Source organism: Pagrus pagrus (genome assembly GCF_965226575.1).
Source record: "Pagrus pagrus genome assembly, chromosome: 14".
NCBI lineage: Eukaryota > Metazoa > Chordata > Actinopteri > Spariformes > Sparidae > Pagrus > Pagrus pagrus.
The window spans coordinates 12,791,059-12,818,021 of NC_140198.1; the positions used below are offsets into that span (position 1 = coordinate 12,791,059).

The following is a 26,963-nucleotide window of genomic DNA, read 5'->3' on the forward strand; positions in this document are numbered from 1 at the left end:
AGGATTGTCAGAAAAGATTACCCAAGAAATGACTGCATCTGGTGTTTTCCCCAAAGCTGTTAGTTTCCACAAATAAACTGATGACTAGATAACTGCCTGTGGTTTTGACTCCGACGGGTTTTTTTATAAAAGTAATTTTATTGTTTGTTTTCTCTTGTGTTACCATCTCCCGCCCTCTGCTCCGCACATTTGCGTCGCTAGATAAAAGAACAGTTTAAATCAGGTATCATGCGTCAAGCCTAGATTATCTGATTGTGCCCCAAGGCTCAAAAAGACCTCCCCCCTTTGTTCCCCTGCAGCTGTGGTATGTTTGCGCGTCATGTGTTTGTGTAGCGACTGACAAGGAAGAAGTTAACCCAGACGGGCCACATGAAACCACAGCCTCCAGTGACATCACATCATGTCATGCTGTGTCCCTGCCAGTTCAGGAAAAACCAGTCGGAGGACATTCTGTTTTGAATCCTCCCTGCTCCTTATTTTGCTGTCTTGCTCTTTCGTGTTTATACATCACTTGACAGTATCTCCAGGTGGTTCAGGTGATTCTTCTTCTGCCTGCGACTTCTGACGAGCTGATCATGGAATACCATCAGTCTTTCTCAGCCCTCAACGAGAGGCTGAGACCTCGAATGACCAGCAGCCCACAGCTCTTCTCCTCTCTGAACAGGCTGGAGGAGAGACAGTCAGGCTCGCTCAGGAGCATGTATTCATCCAACCGACCTACAGTTCTGTTCATGAAACCAGAACCAAAAGAGGCTACAACAGAACCAGAAGATCCAGAGGAACCTGAGCATGATGCAGAGCAGAATTTGGTCTCTGATGGGCTAGAAGAAGGACGTTGTGCTGATTCACAGTCCTTTTTCAACACATGCCTCATCACTGAATTGAATTTAAAAGATCTGGGTGATGAGGAGCTGGTGGACGAGGACACCTGCACCTCACCGTCCGAGGAGAAAGACATTCCGGGTGAGCTAGCCTCAACGGGGACAGGCAAGTCCTCCGAATCAGCAGGCGGTGAAGGTGGGAGCCCCTTCCAGAGGAGCTACGAGGACGGGTCTTTACCAGACCTGATCAGGAGCGGGAGGCCACTGGCAAGACGTCGGACAGTGGGACATGTCTCAGAGACGGTAAGATTACAAACTTTATATTTGTTTAGAATGAGAGAGAGGTTGCAGTGCATGAATTCAAATCTAATCTGCCAGAAACAGGCTTGTCAGACAATAAAACCTGTGGTTTGGAGGGAGGAGACGGTTCTAACTATCACTTACAAAAAGCACAAAATCAAAGATGCAGAGTTGTTTCCAGAAAACCAAGAAATCATTCCCTCAACATATTACATTGTGATCAAAATGATCTCCTGATGATCACAGGGCTTTATTTGTTGTCTTGAGTGTGAGAAAGGAAACACTGTTAACGGGAAATGTTAACATTTCATTACCTAAGGTATGAACTTTGTGTATATTTGTGGTGATCCAAACTGTTGAATCTCATCTCAGCCGGCACGACTGGATTTCCTGTCCACAGTCTCACCCAGGAATCTAGATTAGCAGTTTCTGTTTACATTGTGTAAAAATGTCATGAGAGAGTACTTTCTGTGTGCGGGCCTGCGGTTATCTACGCAGCAGAAAGTGGCTGTTAAAATGCACTGACATGATATTTATTGTTCGCAGCTTAAAGAAGTGCGCAGGGAGGTGGAGCTGTCTCGGAGACGCAGCATCAAACTCAAGGCTCAGGTGGACAAACTGCAGGAGAGCAGAGAAGGAGTGGGATGGAGCCAACCCAAAGAGAGGGTAAAAGTTAGACACATGCAGCAGTGTACTTTCAGCACACCGCTTTACGAGTATTAGTACAGTAATTTATTTCTGTTCATTTCTATCTCAGGTCACAGAGGAGGTTCTGTCCGTTCTGCGGCTGCTGCGCCCGCTGACCGAGCCAGCGTCCACCCAACACGAACCCTCTCATGGGGAGAACAACCTGGACGATGCCCTGGTCCAGCTGCAGAAAGTGGCCCGCCAACTGGCAATCAGCCACACCAAACAGGTAAAGGCAACACCCAAAATAAAGCTCCCTACCCTTATTACATCCTGCAATCTCAGTGTGAGTTTATTTTAGTGGGCATGTTACCTGGAGGAATGTTTGCTTTGCACATACTTGTGGAAATAGTCCTAAATTAAGCAAAGAGGACCTGATGAATCACCTTCCTCTTTGTTTCCCTGGCAGACTGTGAGGTGTTAGAGCTCAGCTATGTGGCCTGACAAGTTTACAAGTGACTGTGTCAGTGATCTGAGTCTGTCTGGTATTTACTGTTCGTTAGAGAAAGTCACAAGGTGTGTGTGGGGTTAGACACGAATCCCAGATAGGGAGTGTTAAAGGCAGATGACAAAAAGAGCTGTGATAAAAATCTAACCTGCCTCTCCTGCTTGTTCTTTCAAAAGTTCACATCTGGAAAGGGAGCAGGGGACAGCGCTCTTCTCCAGCAGGCGCTGTGCGACAGAGATGACGCCATAGAGAAGTGAGTACACACGATCACATGCTCACCTCTCCTCTCAATGACGAGATTCAAGATTTACAGGAGGACAGAAAGGGGAAGCTCTTAAATGTGGGTCTATTCTGAGGAATGTGTCATTCTTTCCGTTTCCGCCGTGCAGGAAGAAGGCGATGGAGGCGGAGCTGCTGCGGAGTAAAACGGAGATGATGTTGCTGAACAACCAGCTGCTGGAGGCCGTGCAGAAACGTCTGGAGCTATCGCTGGAGGTGGAGGCCTGGAAGGTAAACCTGCGACGAGTTTAATGGTCAACAGACAAACAAATAAGGAACTGGAATATGAGTGAGAAAAATAGAGCAAGTGGAATAATTCAAATATGTGCAGCTCGGTCCAAGAAGTCTGGTAGAAGTAGGACACACTAACACACAAGCGATATAATTAGTGGCAGAATGTGTTCACCCATAAAACACTCAGTTAGAGTTCACACATACATTATAATCAGCACATGCAGAGTGTACTGCCAGCTGGTATCCTGCCACGGGGTTTTGGCCTGAGTGTGTTCATCTGCTGAGCTCCTGCAGCGTTAAACTGAAGCTACACTGCACTTTGCAAGCATTGTTTACTGGTGAGAGCACAAACTGATGTCACCTCAACCACTGCAAGAAGTTTTCTGTTTGCATGATTTAGTGTCCCAGTGATTTTTTTATTGTGGTTAACAAAAATATTAAGATTTTAAGCATATCGCACAATTGCATAAGGTGTTGCTGTTTGGAGCTTTTAGCATCACAGTTAAATCATGTATCTTGGTCGGATCCTTTTCTGGATATGATTGTCATCTTGAATTACTTGATACTGGTGGGTAAAGGTGTATACTGGAGTCTGTATAATGATCTGAAAACACATCTTCTCATTGATAAAAATCAAAGTCTACCTGCATCCAAGTACTGAACTGTCTGAAAATACAAAAACACATTTTACCACATATCTTTACTTCTACAAGCAAGGATGACTTTTTGGTACTTTTTACAACACTGAACATATCGTTTGCTGTCACAGGTTAAAAATCTGTCTTCTCACCACATTTATCTCTGCTCTGACAGCTTTTTGTTTCTCTTTGCTTCAGGAGGATTTTCAGCTGCTCATGCAACAGCAGGTGCTGGCTCAGCAGCAGGCAGAGCAGGCCCAGAAGAAGCCCTCTCGCATGGGCATCCTGAGGAGACACAACAAGCCGCCCATCCAGCGGCCGGCCACCATCCCTTCCTCAGCGCCAGCCCCTTCTACAGTTAACTCAAGCCAAATCTTCATCTCCAGATCTGCGGTCTCTGCTGCTCCCACTCCCAGCGCGCCTTATCCTACCGGCTCCCAGCGCAACTGGATGGACAAGCTGAGGAGGGGCAAGAGCAGTCGGCAAGGAGAGCAGGATTCAGAGTGGGGCACGAGTGACAACGGCTTCCAGGTCGTTTCGCTCGATTGAAACGGTGATGACTTTGCACTTGGAGCACATTAATTCTGATGCACAACAATTTAAAGTCTTCCTCTAGGATGTGTTTTTGCTTATTCTCACTTGGGTGTTTGAGCTTCAGTGAACAGAGACATTTGACACGAAGGGGCTGTTTTTGTGTGCATCTTTTGTGTGACTAGCTTTGAACAATTGTGGTTCACTATGCAACACGTATTACTTCAGTACGTACTAACAGAATGGATTTGGAGACATCCAGCAGCTGCACTTCTTATATGAATATTTACATATTTATAGATAAACCAGGGAGGAATTTTAATTATCTTTTTGTGGAAAATCCATATCAGACCAGATTATCATTCCAAACAAGCAGAGTATTTAATGTTTTGTCTTAAAAGATGTCTTGTGGGATTCCTTTAAGTATTCTTGGGAAAACATGCGTTGGATCTTTGACTCATTTACTGCATGTGTGACATATAACTGTGAGTATGAATGAGACATGTATTTTTGAACGCTGTTAAGCCTTACACTTGAGTTCTTGAATATTGTGAGTTGTTGTAAATAAATGATATTCTTCTGCAAAAGCGCCTTCAGATTATTGGCTGAGTCAGACTGCAGTATATTCTGCAGACACCGGCACGTTGGCTGCACAAAAAAAATATAAAAAGAATGAACTTCTCTGCAGGTTTTTTGCCATTTTATTGTATAATATTAGTTTGTACATTTTCAATAATATATAATCCACTCCTATGTATATGACTCTTGCACACATTTAAAATTTATATATGGCATTATCTAGAAGGAGCGCCACCACTGCGGCAACATGTTCAACAAACTGAGACGTATATAGCACAGCAAAGTTACACCTGATGACAAGAGAAAAGGCATGCTCATAGTGAAACGATTTACAATCCTGAACAGATGATTACAGTCTTCAAACAGCTTCTCACTGTGATTAAATATATTCACTTTTCTATCCTGTTGACACCGAGTTACCCCTCGTGTTCTTGTCCCTCTGCGACACTACACAAGCTGAAGCAGGGCCTGCATTCAAATGTCCGCGATGCCCACCCCACCAACAATCTATTCATATTGTGCGACAGGACAAATCTGCCCCGTGGTTGAGGAGGATGAGGGGATGCTTCTCCGCTAACTGGAGCTTCACAAAAAGAATAAAATTAGGAGAGTTTCACTCAACTTAATTCTGATCATTTAAAGCCTTTTAGACTTCACAGCAAACAAACATAACACTGATTGTAGTAAACACCTAGCGCCATGAAGGGATTCACCCTCATCTGTTGAGCTTCCGTGTGAGAAAATTCACGTAGAACTGGCAACCCAGCTGCCAATCTAAAGTCCGCTAGTTATTATTGTAGAATAAAAGTTTTCTTCTTTATGTCAAGTTTTACAGACATGGAAAAGGAGCTCTCCACAAAAGAGGCACATACAAATGTACAACACCCTGCTTATTCATACAGATGGCAGTTTCACTACTGTGGACTGTACTCTTCAAACCCATGGAAACGGAAATTATATCAACATCATTACGATTAGATAACACCATACATTGTTGCAGCATATATTTGTCAGATACCCATACAGCCTTGCGCCTTAGTTGTAAAGATAAGTGAGATACAGATAATAAATCAGTAAAACATGTTTCATCAAAACATCGACCAACTACAAAGACAAGACATTACCACGGCTTATCGCCAGACGGACACAGGAATAGTATAAGTGTATAATAATTAGCATATCCAGTTGTAACCTGAGATATTCAGGAAACCGATTGTGAATGCTGCATTTGAGAGTTTCAGCTTGGTTTTCATAGACGAAAAAAATATAACCAGTGCTCTCGATGACCTCGAGTTCAGACAAAGTAACTGACCTGTGAATCCTCGTCTCCAACACACAGCACATACACAGAGGAGAGGGCATGAGAACTAATGATCCAGACCAAAATATTCAATATATCACTATTATTAACAATAAAATAAATTCCTACAACAAACTATCTGTACATATAAAGTCTGTATTTTGCAGAGCTTCAACCTCCTGACACATGAAACCAAACTCCCTCCTGCAAAGAAGCAATTTTTGCGTCGCACATTCGTCACTTTTCTCCCAGAGGAGCCGCACAGATATTAAGTATTTGTTTCATTCCAGTGCTGTCAAAAACGTTCATATCCAACTATTTGACTGCTGGTCCACTTGGGCAGTCCCAGACTGTACTTGACCTAAAGCCGCTTTGCTATTATACTGGCATAAATGTTCCGACATAAAGAAATCACTGTGCAAACAAGAGTTTCTTTGGATTAGTACAGCCCCGATATGTTACACTGGAGATATTTTCTTTGCTATTTTCTACCTACTGATCTAAAAACCAATGAAAAAAAAAAGCAAATCTAATAACACCATATGTTCAACTACACTACAATAATCTACGTTTGTTTGACGGTAAGAACTGACTGCTGTAAAAGGGTGAGTTTGGTCCAGTGTTGGCATCTATTAGCATCATTAATGACTTCGCTCGCTCTCGCTGAAGCTGCTGACGCTCAGAAGTGCTGAGCATTTAAAAAAAAAAGTTCAGAGGCGGAGGGCAGGAGGCGGCTAGGACTGCAGGAAGGAGATGATGGAGCTGATGAAATCTAAGGGTTTGTCTGCGTGGATCCAGTGGCTCGCGTCGTGGATGTACTGGATGTCAGCGTTAGGGAACAGCCTCTGGATTTCTGGGTAATCATCGGAGCTGGATCGGGAGCGAAGACACAGAGAGGGAGGAGTGAGAATATTAGGTAAAATGGTGCGAGGGCAGAGGAGACAAAGAGAAGAACAATAGTAAACAGAATTAGTTTGATACATGCGAAGCACAGCTGGTGTGTTCAGATGCTGAATGGGACATTTATGCTGATTTGTGTTTCCTATTCATTGCATGAGTACACATTATAAATAATTATTAAAATGTATATCAGTAAAAATAGATTTCTAAGGCTAAAACCATTCTTAGTTAGGGCATCGTGGTGGTCGAGGGGTTTGTTTGTTGTTTTGTTTGTTTGTTTGGTCATTTTCTTACTTATTACACTGTATTTTCTCATGGTTTTTTATTTAATTACCCAGGAATAATTGTTGCCGTCCAATTAATTTCTTTATTTGTTTTCTTTTGTTTGTTTTTAAGCTATGATATGTAGTGTATTGTACCTGATATAAGCAGAACTGGCTCCACCCAAAAACAGAGTAGGTCCCCCATAGGCGGTGTCAAAGTGGGGGAAGCTCATAATGTGGTCAAGGTGCGCCGAGATGGCCTCCAGGTTGACTCTCCAGGCATAGTGGCCGTTCTGCTCCACCAGGTTAGTCAGCAGGAACTGACGCACCGAGCGCTCCTGAGGGAGGGAGGGACACTTTATGACGACACCGACTTCAGAGTTTGACTTTAAAGAGGCTATAACCAATATCTTTGTACTAACAATGGATAGCGTGACTACTTGTATGTGAAGGGGGTTGTTTCAAGAGATGAACCCACAAAGACTTTGACCTTATTCACATCTCCTGGCTCATTGTTTTGGTTTCATGGTCCACAACATCTTTAATGTTTTGGTTCATTTTCATCGATCTCATAGCTTCATTTCAGCAATTAGAGGCAGCTAAGAACTGACTGTACGCTAGCTGCTCAGACCCAGACAGCAGACAGACACATGAAGTGACTAGCTGGTGAATGAAAATAAACATTTTGCAGCTAAAGAGCCAAACTTTTCCCACAGGAGTTGGCAGAAACGAAAAACAGAACCAAAAGAGAGTCAATACTCGACTAACATTCATCGGGTGTTTCAATACCAGAAACTACTGGACAAGATACAATGCACTCCTGACAAACCAACATCCCAGGTTTAATTAACAGAAGAACAGCCGACATATTCATATTCAAAAGGACTCCTGACCTTGACCAATTTGCGCAGCTGATCCTCAGCCATCCGCCTGGCGGTGGATCGTGGGATGTCACTGGAGATCTTCACCTCCTGCATGGCCCGGATGTAATACCCAAAGTTGGTGCGTGTGGATGTCTGGGCTGGACTGATGTCCACTACCACCAACCTCTCCACTAAACCAGACTGCAAACACAGACAGAGAGACTGGCCTCATTATGGGACTGACAAAAATGAAAACAGGACATCTAGGTGCAGAAAGAGGAGGATTAGTAAGTTTAGAGAGGACAGGAATGGACATGGAGAAAGCTCATGACTGTAGCGTCATGATCAACTCCTGATGACATTTCTCGACAGCTAACCTGCGTCAGGGCGGTCGTCATGGCTGTTTTCCCTCCCATGCTGTGGCCAATGAGGACGCACTTCTCGATGCGCAGCTTGGCGAGGAGGTGTTTTAAATCGTCCGACATTGCTTCATAGGTCAGCACTGGGCTGTGTGGGCTGTTGCCATGGTTACGGGCATCTACAGTCAGCACCTAACTGGACAAAGGACAGTTAGGACACTTGGAACGGGGCGAAAGAGGCAACTGAGCAGAACCTTCTTTTTAATGAGTGACAGCATCAACAAAGGCTGTATTGTACCCATGAGGTGAAGAGCTCCTTCTGGCATGCCAAAGAGCAGATTACCTATCAGTATTTATTACAAACGGACTGCTGAGGAGTTGTATCAAATGACTGGCCGCACACTGGTTAATTGTACGTTCCCATGCCTGCTTTTGTACGAGGTCTTATAGTCGGTCTGCTGAGAGCAAACGCCAACACATAAAGATGAATTGTTTTCGATGTAACAACAGACAGGCGTGATGTCTTCATCACTGCATTACCTTTCGGCCTGTGCGCTGCACCAAGGACTTCGCTATTGAGTGGAAGTTTGATTTGCTGCCAAAAAGGCCATGAAGAAACACCAGGGGAGTGCTCTCTCCCTTCCCATCAAAGACATCATAGGTCAAGCTGACTGGGCTGGAGGGGGAAAAAAAAAGATTGATTAGTTGGGAGTCTCTCCAGTTATGTTTTTGGTAAAAAGGTCACGATTCATACATAAATCTATGTAATGAAACTCTACAGGCTGATGAAACTTTCAGTGAGAGGAAATGACTGGACTGAATCACTTCAACTGACAGTGGAAAGGAATTTGCAGAGTGTCTTTCTACCCTATTCAGATAAAATATCAGGAAAGAAACACTGTGGCAGCATTATATAATGATTTATGACTTAACTGGTTAGAATTATTTTACTCCCACCTACTGGTACAATATACACAAAACAGGTACAGACACGTTGCTTTCTTAAGTTGAGGAAAGCTTTTATATAAAAGAACATTTCACTTCGTAATTCATTGTTATGAGAGTGTGTAAACACGGAAAGCCATTTTTCTTTCATTATGATATAAAACATTTATTTAGTCACTACAGATGTTAATCTAAGAGTAAACAGGGAGACAATCACATGAACGCTTAGACAAAGAAAAACAATACAATAGTATTAACAATAGTAAAAACTGCCTTTGTTTGCCAAGTCAAGTTTCATTGTTGATAAATCTGTTCATTCTGCTTTGGTGATGTGTTTACTTGAAACACACATCTCAGATCCCAAGGTGAAATCTTTACATTGTTTATTTTGTTTGACCAGGAGTCCCAAACACAGAGATGATCAATTACCAATAATATAAAATGGGAAAAACTCAAAATCTTCACATTTGAGAAGCAGAACACTGCAAACAATTGGCACAATTGCTAGAAAAATGACTTAAAAAATGAATCAGCTGTCAAAATTGCATTTTTGTCGATGGCCTGACAGATTCACCACTGAACTCTAGGGCTTATAATGTGTTGTAGAGCACTATTAGAGGTGTATTCAATATATGTTTATCTCTCAAAACTGAACACTGCACTCTGTAGATTAAACATTATCTTAGTAGCCAATATATTAAGATTGCCTTATCTTGTGCAGACACCTAACCTCCATACATTATGTCATATACAATCAGCTGCCCTACAATTTGGTACACCAGTCTATAGTACAACCTTGCAATAAATCTTAGCTTCATTTTGAGATTGGGCCAAATATTAAAGGTGCACTATGTAGGTCTGGGGAAGACATTTTAATCAGAAGAGAAAATCTATAATAATTGATTTCCCTGACTGAATAAACTGAATTAACAAACCATCATAGGACAATTTTCATACTCATACCTTTCATACCGTATCGCCCCCTGGGGACACCTTGGTTATTCAGTAATGAAGTACATCCAATAAATATTGGTTATATATACACATGTGCTTTTGATAGTGATTTTTAAGATTTTTAATTTGGTAAATGTTGCATTTCTTTACCAAATCTACTAATCTAATCTGAGATACACCTCTCAGTATGAAGGAATATTACAGCGAGTTGAAACAATTCATTTCTAAATCAGTTTAACTGAAAATAAACAGTGTAACACTGATGCAGGTAGGATTTATTACAGCAGTGTTGTATTAGACAGCATTAATTTTAGCTAGGCTTAGCTAGCAAACTGGCAACTTAGCATACATGTAGCCTAGCATACAATATTCCGAATATACACGACAGAAATTAGCGTTTTATTTAGCTTCACAACACAATAAGATAAAGTAGGACATGTAGTCCATATCTAACATCTTATTTCTGGCTATGATGATAGCTTAACTGCAGGCTGCTCCTCTTGCTAACCAGACGTCTGAATGTCATTTACGTAAACAGTGTAAAGTTAACGGTTAATGAAAATTCGACCCGGTGACGACAAATTCACACGGTTGTTTCAAGCTGTCAGCTTTAAAAGATAAATACTGGACTGTCATGTCCACCCAGCAGCACCGCTACACCTCAGGCAGACAGAGGGCATCAGTTAGCCGGGCAGCTAGCAGGGATACCTGGATGAGCTGGCTGTCCGAACCGTGGGAGCCACCCCGCACACATCCTGCTGTCCGGGGAATAGACGACACGCCGGCCGACCGCTCAGCAGTCCTCTCTGGATCAGGCGACACAAAGAACTCATGGCAGCATATGCTCCGGTACCGGGTGGTCCACTAGCAGCATGTGCGTTTAAAAGCGGACAGAATGACAGCAGCGGTTCGGTGAGTGTGCATGCAGAGAGAGCAGAGCGCCCCGGAGGTCGAGATTGAAGGGAGGCAACAGCTGATGGTGCGTCGTGACGTAGGACGCACGCTGAGCCGGGTGTTTGCTCCCTGAGTTTGGTCGCGCAGGCACCGGAAATCGCCTTCTGCGTAACCGCGTTGTGATATAAAAAACAAACATCCTTTGTGAGCAGACTACAATGCTCAGCTGACACGAATTTCACCCCCCCACCTCATTGACAATATGGACACTTTGTTGTAATTTACAAAATTCACGTTGACAAACTGTAAGGCAACAATTGAGCCACTTCCGGTGGACACCTTAAGAAAAACTTTGTATGGTAGTGAATGGAGAGGGACTAATAATGTTTTGATCCCGTTTGATTTGTGCTTTGAACTACACATAAGATGTTTGTCAATTTAAAAGACATTTTTTCAAACCGATAAAGTCGGTGTTTGTCATAAAGCAGATGAAATATAAAACTGAAAATGCATAATTATAAAGACTACACAGCCAGCAGTCGCGTTAGTGACGTCGTCTCCATGAACGGTCACCAAAACCGTAACTTAAACATTGTAGAGCTCCTCCTGTATATTAGTTTGCTCACTAAAATGACGAACAACCATTTCACATAACTGCAGTTGTCAATGTGGACAGATTTATTGTGACTTTCATCTTTTTTAATAGCTTTTCTGTGCCGAGTTGGCGGCCATGTTGTGGTGGTGACGTATGTTGAGCGAGACGATGTAGATCGATAGGTTCATTTTGAGATCAAGCCCCCAAATTAACAGGAAAAAAAAAACTCCCTGTAAAGTCTCTGTAAATGTTGGAGGCTTAACAGCCCCCTTTTTTGCTTTATTGTTAATAAAAAATGACCCTAGACTTGTGTTTACTTTTCTTGACTCCACATGACAACGTGCAATAAAGTCTATTTTTTTAATGTTCACTTCAACATGATTACAGTCTAAAGCATACTTTTTCTGTCTTAAGTGTATGCGCTTTGAATTGGACTAAAAAGTAGCAACCAGAAGTAAAAATATACACATTGCACTGTTGGGCCACTAGGTGGTGCCACAGTGTCACAATGTAGGCAACAGCTCCTGACAAAATGATTTTCTTACTGATTGTCCTATCTTGTCTCTTACACCAGGCTGCTCTGTCACCTCAGGAAAAGCTAAAACATCGTGTTTTAATACTGTAGTAGGCCTTGTGAACTGTTCTTTGACAAGAGACATGAGTCAGTATCATGTCAAATGATAATTATTTATGTTTATTTTTTGTTCACATGGATTTCCAGTGATTTATTCTACTGTTCCTGGTCTCAACACCTCATTATGACAGTTAGCAGGTCCAGCTGTATGACTTTGAATTATTTGTGAAACTTGCCAGATGTACTCACCTGTACATGTATCTCAATATAACCGAACAAATTTTAGCCACTGCTGAGTTTATATAGGAGCTCAGCATGGTATGTCTTTATATTGTCCAGTTTCACCCTTCTCCCTGTGTTCATCACTCACACTGGTTTGATTTGTGATCAGTGCTGGAGATTTCCATCCTTGTGTTTGTGTCTCCAGTCATATACAGGAACACAAATACAAACCATCAGTCTGCGGGCTTGGAGAACCTGGCCTCCTCTGCCGTGTCTTCAAACATTCATTGCTATGGGAGACGTGTCTGCTGGGACAAAGCACGCGATGAGCTGTCACCATAGCAATGGCCTGAGGCAGAGGCCTGGGGGAGGAGATGGTACAGACCCAACTAGGAGAAGAAAGGGGAATTTGTGGATGAGTGTGCGTTTTTATTCTGTTAAATGCTGTATTACAACTACAGTTTTCCTTAAACTAAGAATAAAAACTGCCAGCAAAAATGTTTCTGATGCTAATTGATCTTTTTTCAACAGTTATTTTTCAATCGTCACTTTCTTAAGTGGTGAAATTATCTGAATTACGGCCTGTATTTCAAATCATTTTTCAAGGAAGTCATTTCAAGTGATATTGTATATGATTTGATTTTACATCTTTACTGTGTAATGAAGCTGTGTGTCCAGACAGTTAAGCTCTTTCCATGTTAAAATTGTGACTATCATGTCAGATATTGACAATTCGTCGAACGTACACACTTCCTATTGATTACATTTTGTCAGTATTTCACAAAATGTCTTGAAACTGCGCTGGTAGAAAGTCAGTATAATACAAACTTACCAATAAAAAAAGCCACGGTAGCTGGTAACAAATATTGAATTTTAGTACCAATCCAAACTTATCACACATTGAATAACAGAGCTTGACTCACATAAACTTAAGCAATATATAATGACCTATAAACTTCCGAAACTACTGACCTACACCATAAAAGCATAAACATAAGTGTTCCAGCTGAAGAAACTCTAGAGATAATTCACTAAACTGTCACATACAAGATGTTGTTTACCTACAGTGAAAGATTGGCTGCTGTTGCCAATACTGAAAGTAACTGAATGCATTTACTCAAGTAACGTACTTAAGTACTTGCACTTTACATTTTCTGCCGCTTTATACTTGTACTCCACTACAATTCGGCCAAATCGGACAAATATTGTACTCTTTACTCCACTTATACCATTTGATGATTATTATGATAGATCAGGTATATAAAGTTATGTGCATAATATATATATAAAGTAGTTAAAATTAACTTCACTGTACCAGCTTCAAGGGACACACACCTCAACATGAAATGTTAAGTAATGTACTGTTAATGTACACATTTGTGTAAATAACTATAGTCCACTAATATAATGTTCAGTTTTCTGTAACGGGCCATTCTGCATAATGAGTCCTTTAACTTTTTTATATTTTGATACTTTTACTGACTTTAAAGTTTGATCGCAGCACTTTTACTTGTAGTATTTCCACACTGTGGTACGACTACTTTTACCTTTGTTAAAGCTCTGCAAACATTTGTCACTGCTGGTCGTCACATGAAAACGAGCACGTCAGGTTGGTTATTCCCTGTCTTGTTTTTTGTAGACAGTACCCTGTAATGTATTAAGTCACACATTGTTCCCTCCACTGACCTGTGTCATCAGACAAACATTCAGGATCTTTGAAAGTGAAGACCGTAGGAGGGGACTAAATGAAGATTCATCAACAGGAGCATTTATTGTAAGTGTGTCAACCCAGAGCTGTCCCTTAGATTGTATGCAGAAGGATCTTTCATGGTGTCAGTCACATGAATCAAACATCTGCTCAGGAGAAACCACTTCACTTCTGCTTTTACTGGCACACTGTGACAGTTTCAGTGGCTATGTTTACATGCACATCAATATTCAGTTTTTTGATCTTATTCCGAAAAATACAATATTCAGACTAAGTTGTTTACGTGACAAATGAAAATCAATATTCCACTGATGTTCGTGTTTACATGCAGCCATGCATACTCCGATTAACATGACGTGCCTCCTATTTAAGCGCTTCCTGTTCAGACTGCAGTCATGTTGCTCCCGTGTACCTTCGTTGTCACCCTTCTGAAAGCTTATCAACACTGTGCTCTTCAAATGATCCTCTTTACAATGCACAGAGCTGATCGTTGACAGGACGTGAGTCGCAAACTGCCGCAAAAAACCCCACTTAAAGCGCAAATTTAGAATGTGCTGTATTCATGTCAAGAATGCTCATTAAACAAGAAAAAATCTGGCGTATCCACCGTCCTAATTGGAAAATGTTACATTGGAATAAAGTGTCCAAACAGAATATGCTGTTTACATAATCTGGATCAAAATCTGAATATTGTCAAATTCAAATAATAGTGTGCATGTAAACGTAACCACTGTCTATGTCACCTTTATAAACCATCGATATGTTTGTATTTAAAGATTAGTTTTGGAAATATTCGGTGTGTTTCCAAACTGCCCTTATTAATGGAAAAAAAATGTTTAGAGGTGTGTGTTAAAATAATAATTAATTAAAATAATAAATAATTTTTATTAACATTTACAAAGTATAAACATTGCACCTTTACAATAAATAGTTGCTTCATAAATGGTTTATAAAGCATTTACGTTCAACTAAAGTTCAATGAACAATAAATCTACTTTAAATATAAAGTATATACCAAGTATAAAATTATGTATATATTCAAGGTTATAAACATATACATTTTGGTATTCATAAGCAATTGATTAGGCTTGTATTTATCGGAAAAATATACCTAACGCCCTATATTATACAGTTAACATTGTACATTTCTTTTTTTTAATGTGTCTTTACTTACTTGAGATATTTAAATGGAATCTTACATCATTTTAAAAAAATGAATGCTGGACTGCTTCAGCTTACATTTACTCTAAAAGAACAGAACGCCTGTCGAGTTCGTGTCAGGCCGGGTTACTACACTCTCAGACTCGTACAGGAAACTGTGACCCGAGATGCACTCTAGTGCAGAATATTGTTATCCTACCCTTCATATATAATGTCACTCACAACATAAGTTTTGGCCTTACTGTTTCAAGAAATCGCTAACTTTTCCACAATCAACGGTTAATTTTCTCTGTATGTTTTGCCTTTTTTTGTAGTAATACTCGCTGTATTTTGCATAAATAAAAGTCAGACCCTTTCCAGGAAAGCTCTTACTCAGACAGGATTTGCTGCTAGTATCAAAACAGAGTCTGTATTTATTTTTTATCGACGATCCCAAAATATTTCCGTCCAATTAGTCGCTATTTTAGTCTTTCGCAACAGCTCCAATTTATCTGTATTTGCAGATTTAAGTGGTTTGATGACTCATTAAGTCATAAAACACAGCACAAAGCTCCCTGATAAGAGCTGCAGGATTATCGGAATGTTCTCCTTTCAGAGAAAACTGTGTCAGTCTTGTTTATCTATATCTCCAGCAAAACAAAACTACAGAGGTCAAAAATTCTTATGGTGCCCTTTTCTTTTTTACTCTAGAAGATTTGTTATGTAGAATCTCGGGTCATGCTCATGTTTTTGGCTCTGGTGCTGGGATGTATCTGATATTTATTGAGTGCTTCAAGGTTTTTCATGGAATTGCTGACAGCTTGACTCTGATAGATCACAGCATGAACCAACATGCTGCCAAATTACCAAAGTGAACACACAGTATGTGATTTTATGTTGTCAGGGGTCTTTCAATCAAAACAATAACAAAAGATGGAGTTTGACGTTGGGAAGTAGCATCGGATAATGGAAGTTTTCAAGTGAGTGAGCGATAGCTAGCTGAGTAGTTCGCCATCCTCTTTCCTCACTCGATAAATTACCCTTGAATAAAATGATGGCTTTGTTGGAAACATTTGGGATAATGTATACACAACTGAATATATGAAATATATTAAGTTGTTTTGGAAACAGTGCTCCTTTAAAGCAAATTTATATATATATCTAAATGCATACACAAAATAGTGATAAGAATGCGTCTAAAATATATCATATTTATTGACACACGCCTGCTGATGTGTTTGCAACAGATAGTTTATCTGCTTTACACAACTTTACAGCCCATCAGTCAGTGAGGTTAAAAAATCTGTGATAACCTGAGCTAATACTTTCTAGCGTCTCTATCAGGGACCTGGTGGACTTTGCTGTGCGGTCATCATTTTGTTTGTGCTACCTGTCAACTTCACGTGTTTGTGCAGGAAAGAGAAGCTGACATTCAAATGTGCAGTCAGTGACATTTGTGGACTTCTCTGTACTGCCTGTCCTAACGCTGTTTTGACTCTACTCTAGTTCTCTCTTTGCTAACTTCATAGTAATCGATATCAGCAGCACATTGTTTCACCTTTACATAGAGATGCTCCAATGCAGTGGTATTACTGCACACATGGAGGCAGGAACTAGTGAGTGCAGCGTATGATTTATGCCAAATTAATACGAAAGCCCAAATAGTTAAGAATCTGTTAGAGACAGCATTTCACAACGTTTATAAAGTTTCTCCTACATCAAAAACTTTACAATGGAGTCTGGGGAATTTCTATTGCTCTTTTATTTCTTTGCTGTAGTATCTCTGTGTTTAAGATTGTTATCTACTGCCGTGCAAAATGTTTTCAAATTGTTGGAAATTGTTGTTAATAACCGTTAAATATAAGTTATTCTGGTCATTCAAATTAATAGAGAAGACATGTTGTGCACCATTTACCATGACGTCATTATATACATTGACTCCTCAGCACCCCCAACTGTGACCTCCCACATCCCTGATAAAACACAACCCAAAACAAAACAAAACAAAGCAAAACAAAACAAAACAAAACAAAACAAAACAAAACAAAACAATAATTGTGATGAACTTAATAAAACTGATCTCAGATAGTAATCTGTTGATCGCCTGGTTTCAGGCACATCTATACCATGATTTGTGACTTTGTTGTGTTTTAGACTGCAGAAAAAGAAATTTGTACACATAACTTCTCTGATGCAGTTCTCCCAGTGTTAATGTTTTGTGTCAAACTTGTTCTGGCATACATGTTTTATCAATCACTGACAATGATAGGGGAAGCAACAAACAAAGCAAGGTCCAAGTTAAATTTTAGTGGAATAACGGTGAGCACAATGGCATCAGCAAACCTTTGTTTCTTTATTTTGTCTACATAGATAAAATTCATTCAGCTTTCAGGGTGGACTTTTTCAGCAATCAACAATATCCAGTGTTTTGTATAGAAAAGATGACAATAACAAAATGATACATACTGGCTTGCTATGCTCGCTTTAATAGATAACTCCACAACTGAACTGACGATTTATTCACAACTGGTGCACTGTGTTCTTGAAGTAATGACTGTCACACTTTAGCGTATTTATTGCAGACAATTTTCTACTGAATTGGTCAAATTCCACTGACTGACCAACCTTGATCATGGTCCTCTGAGATTACAGGGCTATGGCAAGATGTGTGTGTGTGTGTGTGTGTGTGTGTGAGACACTGACTGGTAAAACATGCTGTTCTGTGAAGAAGTGAGTGTAGCAGGGCCGTTTCAAGGCTGATAAAGTACCTTTGGTTGCATTTTCTACAGATAAGGCTGTAAATTGTTTCGACTCAGTGGTTCAAACCCCTCAGGTGACACTCTCACAATTCCTGACTCTGCATTAACAATGAAAATATTGATTTGCTCAGTCCCATCTGAGCACACGCGTCAAAAAATTATATTTTAGTTCTGAGTTTTGATTATTCTCAATATCTATTTATTAGTAATGTCAATTTAAAGAGGTACACTTAAATCAAACTCGCTCTTCAGCAGTTCAACAAGCTGCTCTGGAAAAAAGGACAGCTCAGCTCTTTGTTTAAAGAGCCAATAAGTATTTTGGACGAACTGTGATTAGCGTGAGATAAACACAAAGAACACAAATGTAAGGAATTGAGATGCAAATCTTTTGAAGACAAACACTGAAATGGCAGACTGACCTTTATTTACAGGACAATTAACAATTATGTGTTGACAACGTGACTCACATCTGATCGACTGGAGGCCGTTAGTTCTTATTATGGCTGTCAACGTACTAGCTTGTGTTATGAATCATGTGGTGGTGACCCCGAGTCTACTGCTTTCAGTAGACAAACATTAAACAAAGAAACCTGCGATTATGTAAAATTTAAGATAAGGACAAAAAAAGGCAAAAATCAATCAATCAATAGTCAATCACAAATAAACTTTTAATATCAGCTTAATAAATGAGTTGATCCACCTTCAAATTACGCTGCAGTTTGTTTCTCTTTTGAATTGGGAGACCTTCCGAAACGTAAAGCAGCAGCAGTAGAAGTAGCAGTGAGTTTTCTGACACTGCAGAACACACGCAGGATATAAACAGTCGGCTTTAGTTTGAGTCTCTTCGAACTGACAGAGAGGTCAGGAGGGTCAGTAGACCTGAGGTCCTTCCTGTTGTTGATCTCAAAGAGCTGCTTTCTGATATGAGGCGGCGGTGTCGGATTTTCTTCCCTTGGAGGGCCAAAACTGATTGTTAATGGGGAACAGCGGACTAAGAAAAAACACTTATTTTCTTTTATTGTATTGTTAAATGTAAAATGGTAGCTCAGATGAGGAAGTGAGAGAAAATGAATTGTGCTGATGTTGTTTTCAGTTCTGTGTTTTTGACTTAAGAAGAGGAAATGTATTTATTTTGTTTTTCCAGGATTATCTTTTTAGCTTCCCTCTTTTCACTTGCATCTCCAGGGCTTCTGTGTTACTTGGATCCCAAGTTCCTTGAATTTGCTGACTTCTGCACAAAGTGTCCCTCTGCTCACCGTGCTCAGATTACAGAAGAAAATGCTATTCAGAAATACTTTATATTTTATCTTACAGACATTAAAACAGCAAAATGTTACTTTATTTTCGTTGGACCAAATCAAACCTCATGGTGAGCCAACTTTTGGCAGCCCTTTAATAAAGCATCTAGTAACTGAAGTGTAGCTGGTGGAGCATGTGTATAAATAATATACCCATAATCCAATGCAGACAAGTGACTTTACTTAAAGAAATCAAGGGAAACCGATTACTTCTTCAATCAATTTAAGTAAAGTAGACTAATAATATAAGTTGTTAAAAGTTATTAGTACAACATTAATGTAATAGTCTACTTTACTTTACTTAAAATCAAAATAAGGTAAAGTCAACTTTTAAAATGTACTGTACAGCGTGGACTGATTTTCTAACTGAATGTGTCTGTATTTCTTGTTTTTTCAGTCTTCTGCTTCAGCTTCTTTTTCTCCTTTTGTTTTCACTTCCTCCTGACGTGTCACTGGAGCTGCAGTAACAATGTTATGTGTGTACATGTTCTCTCCTTCATTTCATCTGTTTTTTCGTCTCTGAGAGGTATGTTTCAGTTTAATACAGCAAACTGTGCACTGAAGCATTATTTAGCTCCGGCTCAACTGATAGATGAATGTAACTCAGTTGTACCTCTGGCTAAACAAAGAAACCCAACTCCCAAGGCCCAGCCCAACTGTCAGCTTTATAAAATGTTTGATTTAGCTCAGGCTTTTTGATGTTCCTCTTGTATGTTTTAGCACTTGTTGAGCAAAGAAGAAGAAGAAACCGCTCATCATTCCTTTAAATGGACTTTTATTTAAATCTTTAACATACAAGCACTACTATAAAACATTTAACAAAGCATTTTATTTTATAAATCAGCTCTTTTAACATTTTTTGAACAACACCAAAGTGACAGATTGTGTTACAAAATCTTATTTGAAAGAGACGGAGATGAATAAGTGAAATGTTTGATTTCTACACACAAAACACATCCTGATGATCTGGAAACAAACATCCTACAACAGTTGTAGTCATGTTCCCTCAGGGTCTCTCTCACACACACACACACACACACACACACACACACACACACACACACACACACACACACACACACATGCACACACACATGCTAAAGAGGTTCTTCGGCTCTTTGTCTGACAATAAGAGGACTGTACAGGATGTTGCCTCAGATGGAAAATATGCTAAAATGTTTGAAACTAACACACAATACACATTTGAAAAACAGACACACCAATATGTGGTGTCAAAATACATTACAAATACATTTTTATTACAGAAATATAAAAAAAGAAATCTCATATATAGACTGAAACAGTCTCGTCCCCAAACAGTGAAACTGTGAGGCTGAAGATAAAGCTGTTACCCGGGGCCATATCATGGATCCATCTTCAGTTTCAGTCTCAGCAGAAACTCTCCTAAGCAAATATTACATGCAAAACACACACACACACACACACACACACACACACACACACACACACACACACACACACACACACACAATGGACAATCACACAACCAAATCCATGTAAAACGAGAGCTGGCTCTTCCTTGTCCTTGTCAGCTGAATGACACACCACATTTTAACTGAGAGTCTCGTTGTAACCCAACACCAGCCAGCCAACAGCTAATGATAGACACACACACACACACACACACACACACACACAAGAAGCAGGTGTTTTCAATTCACATAATGCCACAGAGGTTTTAGTATACATACAACGTGTACTCAGACATTTCAAAAGAATAAAGTCACTGGAAAACATGCTGGTCATCTACTGAACGTGAGAACCTCTAAACAAGACACACTGCAGATTATAGCAAAGCAAATGATGTGTATGACCATCTTAGGCAAAGCAAAGCAGAAACATCAATATTTGTACACTCGTCTTCATCTCGGAGTCCTTTCGTGGGGTTTACCCTGTGGTTTCAGACAACAAAAACAACACAGACACACAAAAACACTCATATGCAACAAACATTTTCATTATATCCAATCAAACATAGTCCTTCCTGTCGTACCCTCCACCTGCGCTGGTGCTGCGTGGGGCGGAGTAGGCCATCCGAGGTGGCTTGTACTTCTTCTCTTTTGGCGGGCAGCTGCTGCACAGCATGGCCCCACCAATCAGGAGCAAGGCGGCCGCTCCCCAGCCGATGTAGAGGGACGCCCCCAGCTCCCTCCGCTGCGGGTTGGTCAGGATGGGGCTGTAGAAATTGCGGATGATGACGCTGGCCGTCCATGAGACGGGGATGAGCACCAAAAGGCCTCCGAGGATGAAGAAGATTCCAGCGATGATCATCACTTTGGCCTTGGACGGCTCGTCTTCGATGCAGTTGGTGCACTTGGCGCCGACGATGGAGATCAGTACGCCCAGCACCCCGAGTATGATGGCGATGACCATCATGGCTCTGGAGGCCTGAAGGTCTGGTGTCAACGCCAGCATTGAGTCGTAGACTTTGCACTGCATCTGGCCCGTGCTCTGGGTCACACAGTTCATCCACAAACCCTCCTGAATGGTCTGAGCTGTGATGATGTTGGCCCCGACGAAGGCCGTCACCCTCCACATCGGCAGGGCACATGTCACGATGGCAATGATAAATCCAATGACTCCAAGGGCGATGCCCACAATCTCCATGCCCATCGACATGATGGCAGAACAAACCTTGAAGGCCCAACAAAGAAAACCTTGTCAGACGGCAGAAAAGAGTCTCCTCCTGTATTGTTCAGGTGTCCTTTGAAAAGTGTGAGCACCTGCAGGAGGGTGTGATGTCGCTGTGAGATGCTGCTACGGAAACAAGAGATCCTTTATACCTCAGGGAAGCGAAGGAGGAGTCCCCTGGTGATGATGTCAGGAACAGGCTGTCTTCACAAATACAAAAAAAGCACCACCTGTGCACATACAGTGGAGGAGGGGAGCTGGAGGCAGGGCGGGTGTGATGGAGGTAGGGTGTGTCTGAGTGTGTGTTTGTGTGTGGTTGGTGGGGGTTGGTTGCTGGTAAGATGGTGGCCTCTTGACTACCAAGAAAAATCAACACTTCAAAAAGGCTGATTTTTCCTGATGTGGTTGATTTGAATAAGATGAGTAAATACAAGTCGTGATCAAACAAGACCTTAAATGACTTCTGGTTCTTTTATTGGAGAGAGAAGTTCTGTTTTAAATAAACAGAACTTCTCCAAGTAGTTCCTCAAACATAAATGCTGACTCACACACATGCAGTAGTGAAGAACAGAGTAGCAGCTCCTGCCTGTGGCTACTTAGAGATCTTGTTGTGTGTACGCACCGAAACACAAACACACACACACACACACTGGTGCAAACACACACTCAGGCTATGAGTGGATCGTCCCTCTGATACTGTTGGTCTCATGTCACTTCCTGGTTCCAGTCGTGTGAGTTTCTCAAACAGTCAGCGTTCAGTGTCAAGGAAACAATCCCAAAGCTCGGATGGAAACCGGAATAACTGCACCCAGAGTAAATATGAGCAGGGAGAAAACATAATAGGTCAATTCTCAGACACCTTTAGCATACAGACAGCGTGATGTTCTCAGTATCGGTTTAACTCTTTACTCTGACCAAAACATTCCCAGGGACACACATGAGGCTCAGTATACTGAGTTTGTATCTGTTTTTCTTCAGGAAAAATAGTAAGATAAAGCACAACATCTAGTAAAAAAGTCTAAGAAATTAGAAAATTGAGACTTTAAGGGGAATAATTTACTGCAAATTGGTTAAATTTTGATTAAAAAAGTCAGCTAATTGCCACATTTGTCAGGTGATTCCTTAAATGAAAGGTGTTTCATTTTCTAATAATTTTCAACATTTCATTTCTTCACCAAAACGTCCATATTATAAACCAAAGTAAATATGAATTCCATGTTTATTCATTTATTTATCTATTTATTTATTAACATTAACTTTATTCTCTAGAATTTATTTATGTTTATTTGCTTTATTAATTGAATTTTAACTATTCAATTAGAAAAATGTAATACATAAATAACTGAATAACAGAAATACGGAAATAAATAAACACATTACTGTAAAGTATATAAATACATAAATAAATACATTAACAAAATATATTCATTTATTTATTTATTCATGTCTTGAAATAACTGCAGAATAGAACTAACTGCCTGTTATGTAATTTTGTAATCTTTTAAAAACTACAAAACAGGGCAACTTTTTCTCTTCTTGGAAGATTTCTTAAACTCATCTCCAAACTGAAAGACTGCTCATCACTTACAGGTTCGAATAACAAGCACATCTTACAAAAAAATGTCCTAATGTCTTCATGACATGAATGCGGAGCCTAAAACAACAACACACAAACAAACCTGAGGGCTGAACAACAGGGAGGCTGTTTGCCGTTTCATCCATCAGTCAGTCTCTCGTGTTTATGTAACAACGTTCAGCTGATGCATCACAGGTGAGATAACAGCCACAACCTGTAGGCTACCTGTATCAGTGCGCCTGTGTTCACCTGCTGCTTGTGTTACCAAAACAAGTACAGACACATTAGCAGATCATATGAGTTTAAACTGTAGTATCACCAGTGCTGGGAAGTAACTAAGTACATGTTGCAGTCAGAGGTGCTTTAAATCTCTGATGACGTTTTTTTCTCCTAAATGTTTTAATGTGTTGTTTCTCTGTTAAATGTATGTACCATAAAAAGCACTAGATAAAGTGTATTATTATTAATATTATTATAATTACATTTTTCATTTTGTAGTTTATTTTTGCAGGGGCAGGTCACAATTAAAAGTAATTGCACCAGAGTTAGCCAGCAGCTAATTTGCATCTGTTGTCAACAAAAAACTAGATGAGCTAAGTCTCAATCGATTACACATTGATGCATCAATCATTTTAAAGTAACAATATAATATACATTGTTTTGAAATGAGTCATTTTGCATAATGATTTCTTATACATTTAGTACTTTAAGTATATTTTGCTGCTAACACTTTTGTATTTCAGTTGAGTTAATCTTTAGATACAGGACTTTTGACTTTTGTTGAGCCTGTGCACCCACTTCAGACGGGGTGTACCGACGCTTTCCAACAGCATGAGGTGAGCAGATAATGACTGAATTTTCATTTTTGGGGTAAAAAATACCTCTTTCACCTTTAAAAACTTGAAATGGAGAATTGTCTCAGAGTTTGACGATGTTGACAGAGTTTTGTTCAGAAGTAGGTCATATTCAGTGATGTTTTTGGTGTAGATTTAGTGGGCGTCTCTGCTTTACCTGAGCACACCTGCTGGACCACAGAAGGATAATTTGGGTATTCAAAACAGGAAAAACGTTGGTATCTGTGGTTCAGGCACTGAGTCATATGCCAAACAGAAGGGACTTCTCTTCCTATCAGATATCTGCACAACAGAATCTGAAAGAAAGACCATGCTGCTCTGACATATTCAGGGAAGATGTCACTAACTCAACAATAAAAGTATCTTTTCTCATGCTATAACAAATAAATAACAACATACAGATTATATAATTACATTTCTGAACACTGTACTCATGTTGTCTTATACTTATTGATCATCATCATCTATGCAGAATCAAAACCCTTACCTCTATTAAGCTTTTGAGCCTTTTCTCCCATGCCAAGTACTTAATCGCTTTTGAGTCTAATCAGGTTGAATCACGGCCACATAATGTTTCACAGTGAAAATCTTTATTAATTCATTATGTATTGTTATTTATAATATTTCAATAATTTCAGTACATCTTAAAACAAAACATTTGCATTCATAAAGCCCACCGCACACAACAAGTTCAATGATAATACAACAAAAGACAGGTTATATAAAACCATAAACCTTTGTAGAACATGTCCAAACACAATGAAGTGACATGTGATAGAGATGAAAAGCTTAAACACGCTAGATATACCACATAAACTATGTACTTCCCTTATTCTTCTTACAGCCCACTCCGCCATGTTGGCCTTGCTTTGGGGCCCAAAGTGAGCTCCATTTTGCTCGGCTGTACAATGTTTCTATGACTCAGTGTGTGTCTGTGTTTTGTAATATTAGCAAGAAAAATATTATCAGCCCAGAAAAACAAGCCATTTAAAACTCAGTACATTCACAAAAGTTTACGATACCTGATATGTACACGCTCATCAGCACAATAAGGAACATTCACAATGTAAATGTTATGAGCACAAATAATAAATATATCCTGACTGAACTGACTGCATAGACCAAATTCACCTGCTGTATTTCGTCACACCTTGAATCGGATCTTATCAGCTGCTTCCGTTGGACCAGTGGTAATGTAAACAGGTCCACTGAACATCTGTAAAGAGCTATTTCTTTTCAAAAGTATTTAAAAAACTTCATATTTACACATAATTATGGTCCTTACTATCCGCACACCAATCAAACACCTGGTTTGGCTCTTTTACCATTTTCTAGTGAACAACTGGTTCCAGTTAAACCAGTGATATTATTACTTAGCTACATTTCTTTACATGTTGCAAATGTAAAAATATTATAGTAATCTTCTTGATCCCTCTGTTGTTCTCTCACACATAGTCCCTCCTGTTGTAGGAGCTTTGAGCGATTGACCTCGGTGCGGCGGAGTACGCTATACGACTCTGGGGGTGCAGGCTGTACCTCGTTGGTTTTTCTTCCTGTGGAGGGCAACTGCAGCAGAGGATGGACCCCCCGGCCAGCAGCAAGGCGGCGGCAGCCCAGCCCAAATACAACGCCGCCCCGATCTCCATCTTCTGACCAGTGGGGACAATCGGACTGTAAAACTCAACTATGATGGTGTGTGCGGACCAGGAAACAGGCACCAGCTCGGCCAGAGCTGCTGTGATGAACGCCCCGCCTGAGGAGGCCATCACCCTGGCTTTAACCCCATCATCATCGATGCAGTTGGTGCACTTTGCCCCCACCATAGAGATGAGAAGAGCCACTAGCCCCACGATAATGGCGACCATGGTGAGCGCCCTGGCGGCCTGCAGGTCCTGAGGTAAAGCCAGCATTGAGTCGTAGACCTTACACTGCATCTGGCCTGTGCTCTGGAATACGCAGTTCATCCACAGGCCCTCCCAGTACACCTGAGCTGTGACGATGTTGGCGCCAATGAAGGCAGACACCCTCCACATCGGCAAGGCGCAGCTGATGATGCTCAGCACCCAGCCGAGCACTGACAGAGAAATGCCAGTCAGTTCAAGTCCAAAAGACGCCATCGTGCACCCAGACAGGGGTCCCCGCTTATGATAAGTAAGTTAAGTTTCTTTATTTGTCCTCTTGGTCCCTCTTTATTGAATTTCCTTTCTTCCTTTTCCTCCTTTCCAGCAAATATCTGATAGCCTTCTTGATATTTGCTCCTCTTCGACAGCCCCTTCTTTCCACCAGGTGAGCCTCCTCCTCAAGCTGTCGCTACACCTGCTGCTGGATCGAGAGGTGTAGATTTTTCAAAGCGTTCTTCCTCCACAAACTCTTGGCGTCGTGTGCGTGCCTGCTCCGATGCTGCTTCCCGTGTTCTCCTACTGCCAGTAAGGAGTCGATGACCCTTATATGTGTATTATTTTATTGCCAAGTGGTCAGGCCCTCCTAAGAGATGACATCACTCGCTCAGCCAAGCCAATCATATAAGCCCAGGGCATTGGCCTCATTTACCACCTGGGTGTGTTGGTGCTCGCATGTGTGCTTTTTCAAA

General features: G+C 40.6%; 3 protein-coding genes across 3 annotated transcripts; 1 reads left to right on the forward strand and 2 right to left on the reverse strand.

The window, feature by feature from the left end:
- Nucleotides 1-408: 408 nt before the first annotated feature.
- Nucleotides 409-4,569, forward strand: bicdl2l (bicaudal-D-related protein 2-like). Its single transcript, XM_084373204.1, has 6 exons — nt 409-1,124; nt 1,668-1,787; nt 1,879-2,037; nt 2,433-2,509; nt 2,646-2,766; nt 3,606-4,569. The coding sequence occupies exons 1-6, from the start codon at nt 576-578 to the stop codon at nt 3,954-3,956; spliced, it is 1,377 nt and encodes a 458-aa protein (XP_084229330.1). The 5' UTR covers nt 409-575; the 3' UTR covers nt 3,957-4,569.
- A 47-nt stretch (nt 4,570-4,616) lies between these two features.
- abhd11 (abhydrolase domain containing 11) lies at nt 4,617-11,089 on the reverse strand. The gene is made up of 6 exons (XM_084374564.1): nt 10,810-11,089; nt 8,743-8,878; nt 8,221-8,394; nt 7,874-8,044; nt 7,137-7,318; nt 4,617-6,687 (listed from the first exon to the last, which is right to left on the reverse strand). Exons 1-6 carry the CDS (start codon nt 10,932-10,934, stop codon nt 6,552-6,554), a joined length of 924 nt encoding a protein of 307 aa, XP_084230690.1. The 5' UTR covers nt 10,935-11,089; the 3' UTR covers nt 4,617-6,551.
- Nucleotides 11,090-20,049: 8,960 nt separating this feature from the next.
- On the reverse strand, nt 20,050-26,759 carry LOC311269047 (uncharacterized protein). The gene is made up of 3 exons (XM_084373026.1): nt 25,825-26,759; nt 24,531-24,540; nt 20,050-21,969 (listed from the first exon to the last, which is right to left on the reverse strand). Exons 1-3 carry the CDS (start codon nt 26,488-26,490, stop codon nt 21,281-21,283), a joined length of 1,365 nt encoding a protein of 454 aa, XP_084229152.1. The 5' UTR covers nt 26,491-26,759; the 3' UTR covers nt 20,050-21,280.
- Between the last annotated feature and the right edge of the window lie 204 nt (nt 26,760-26,963).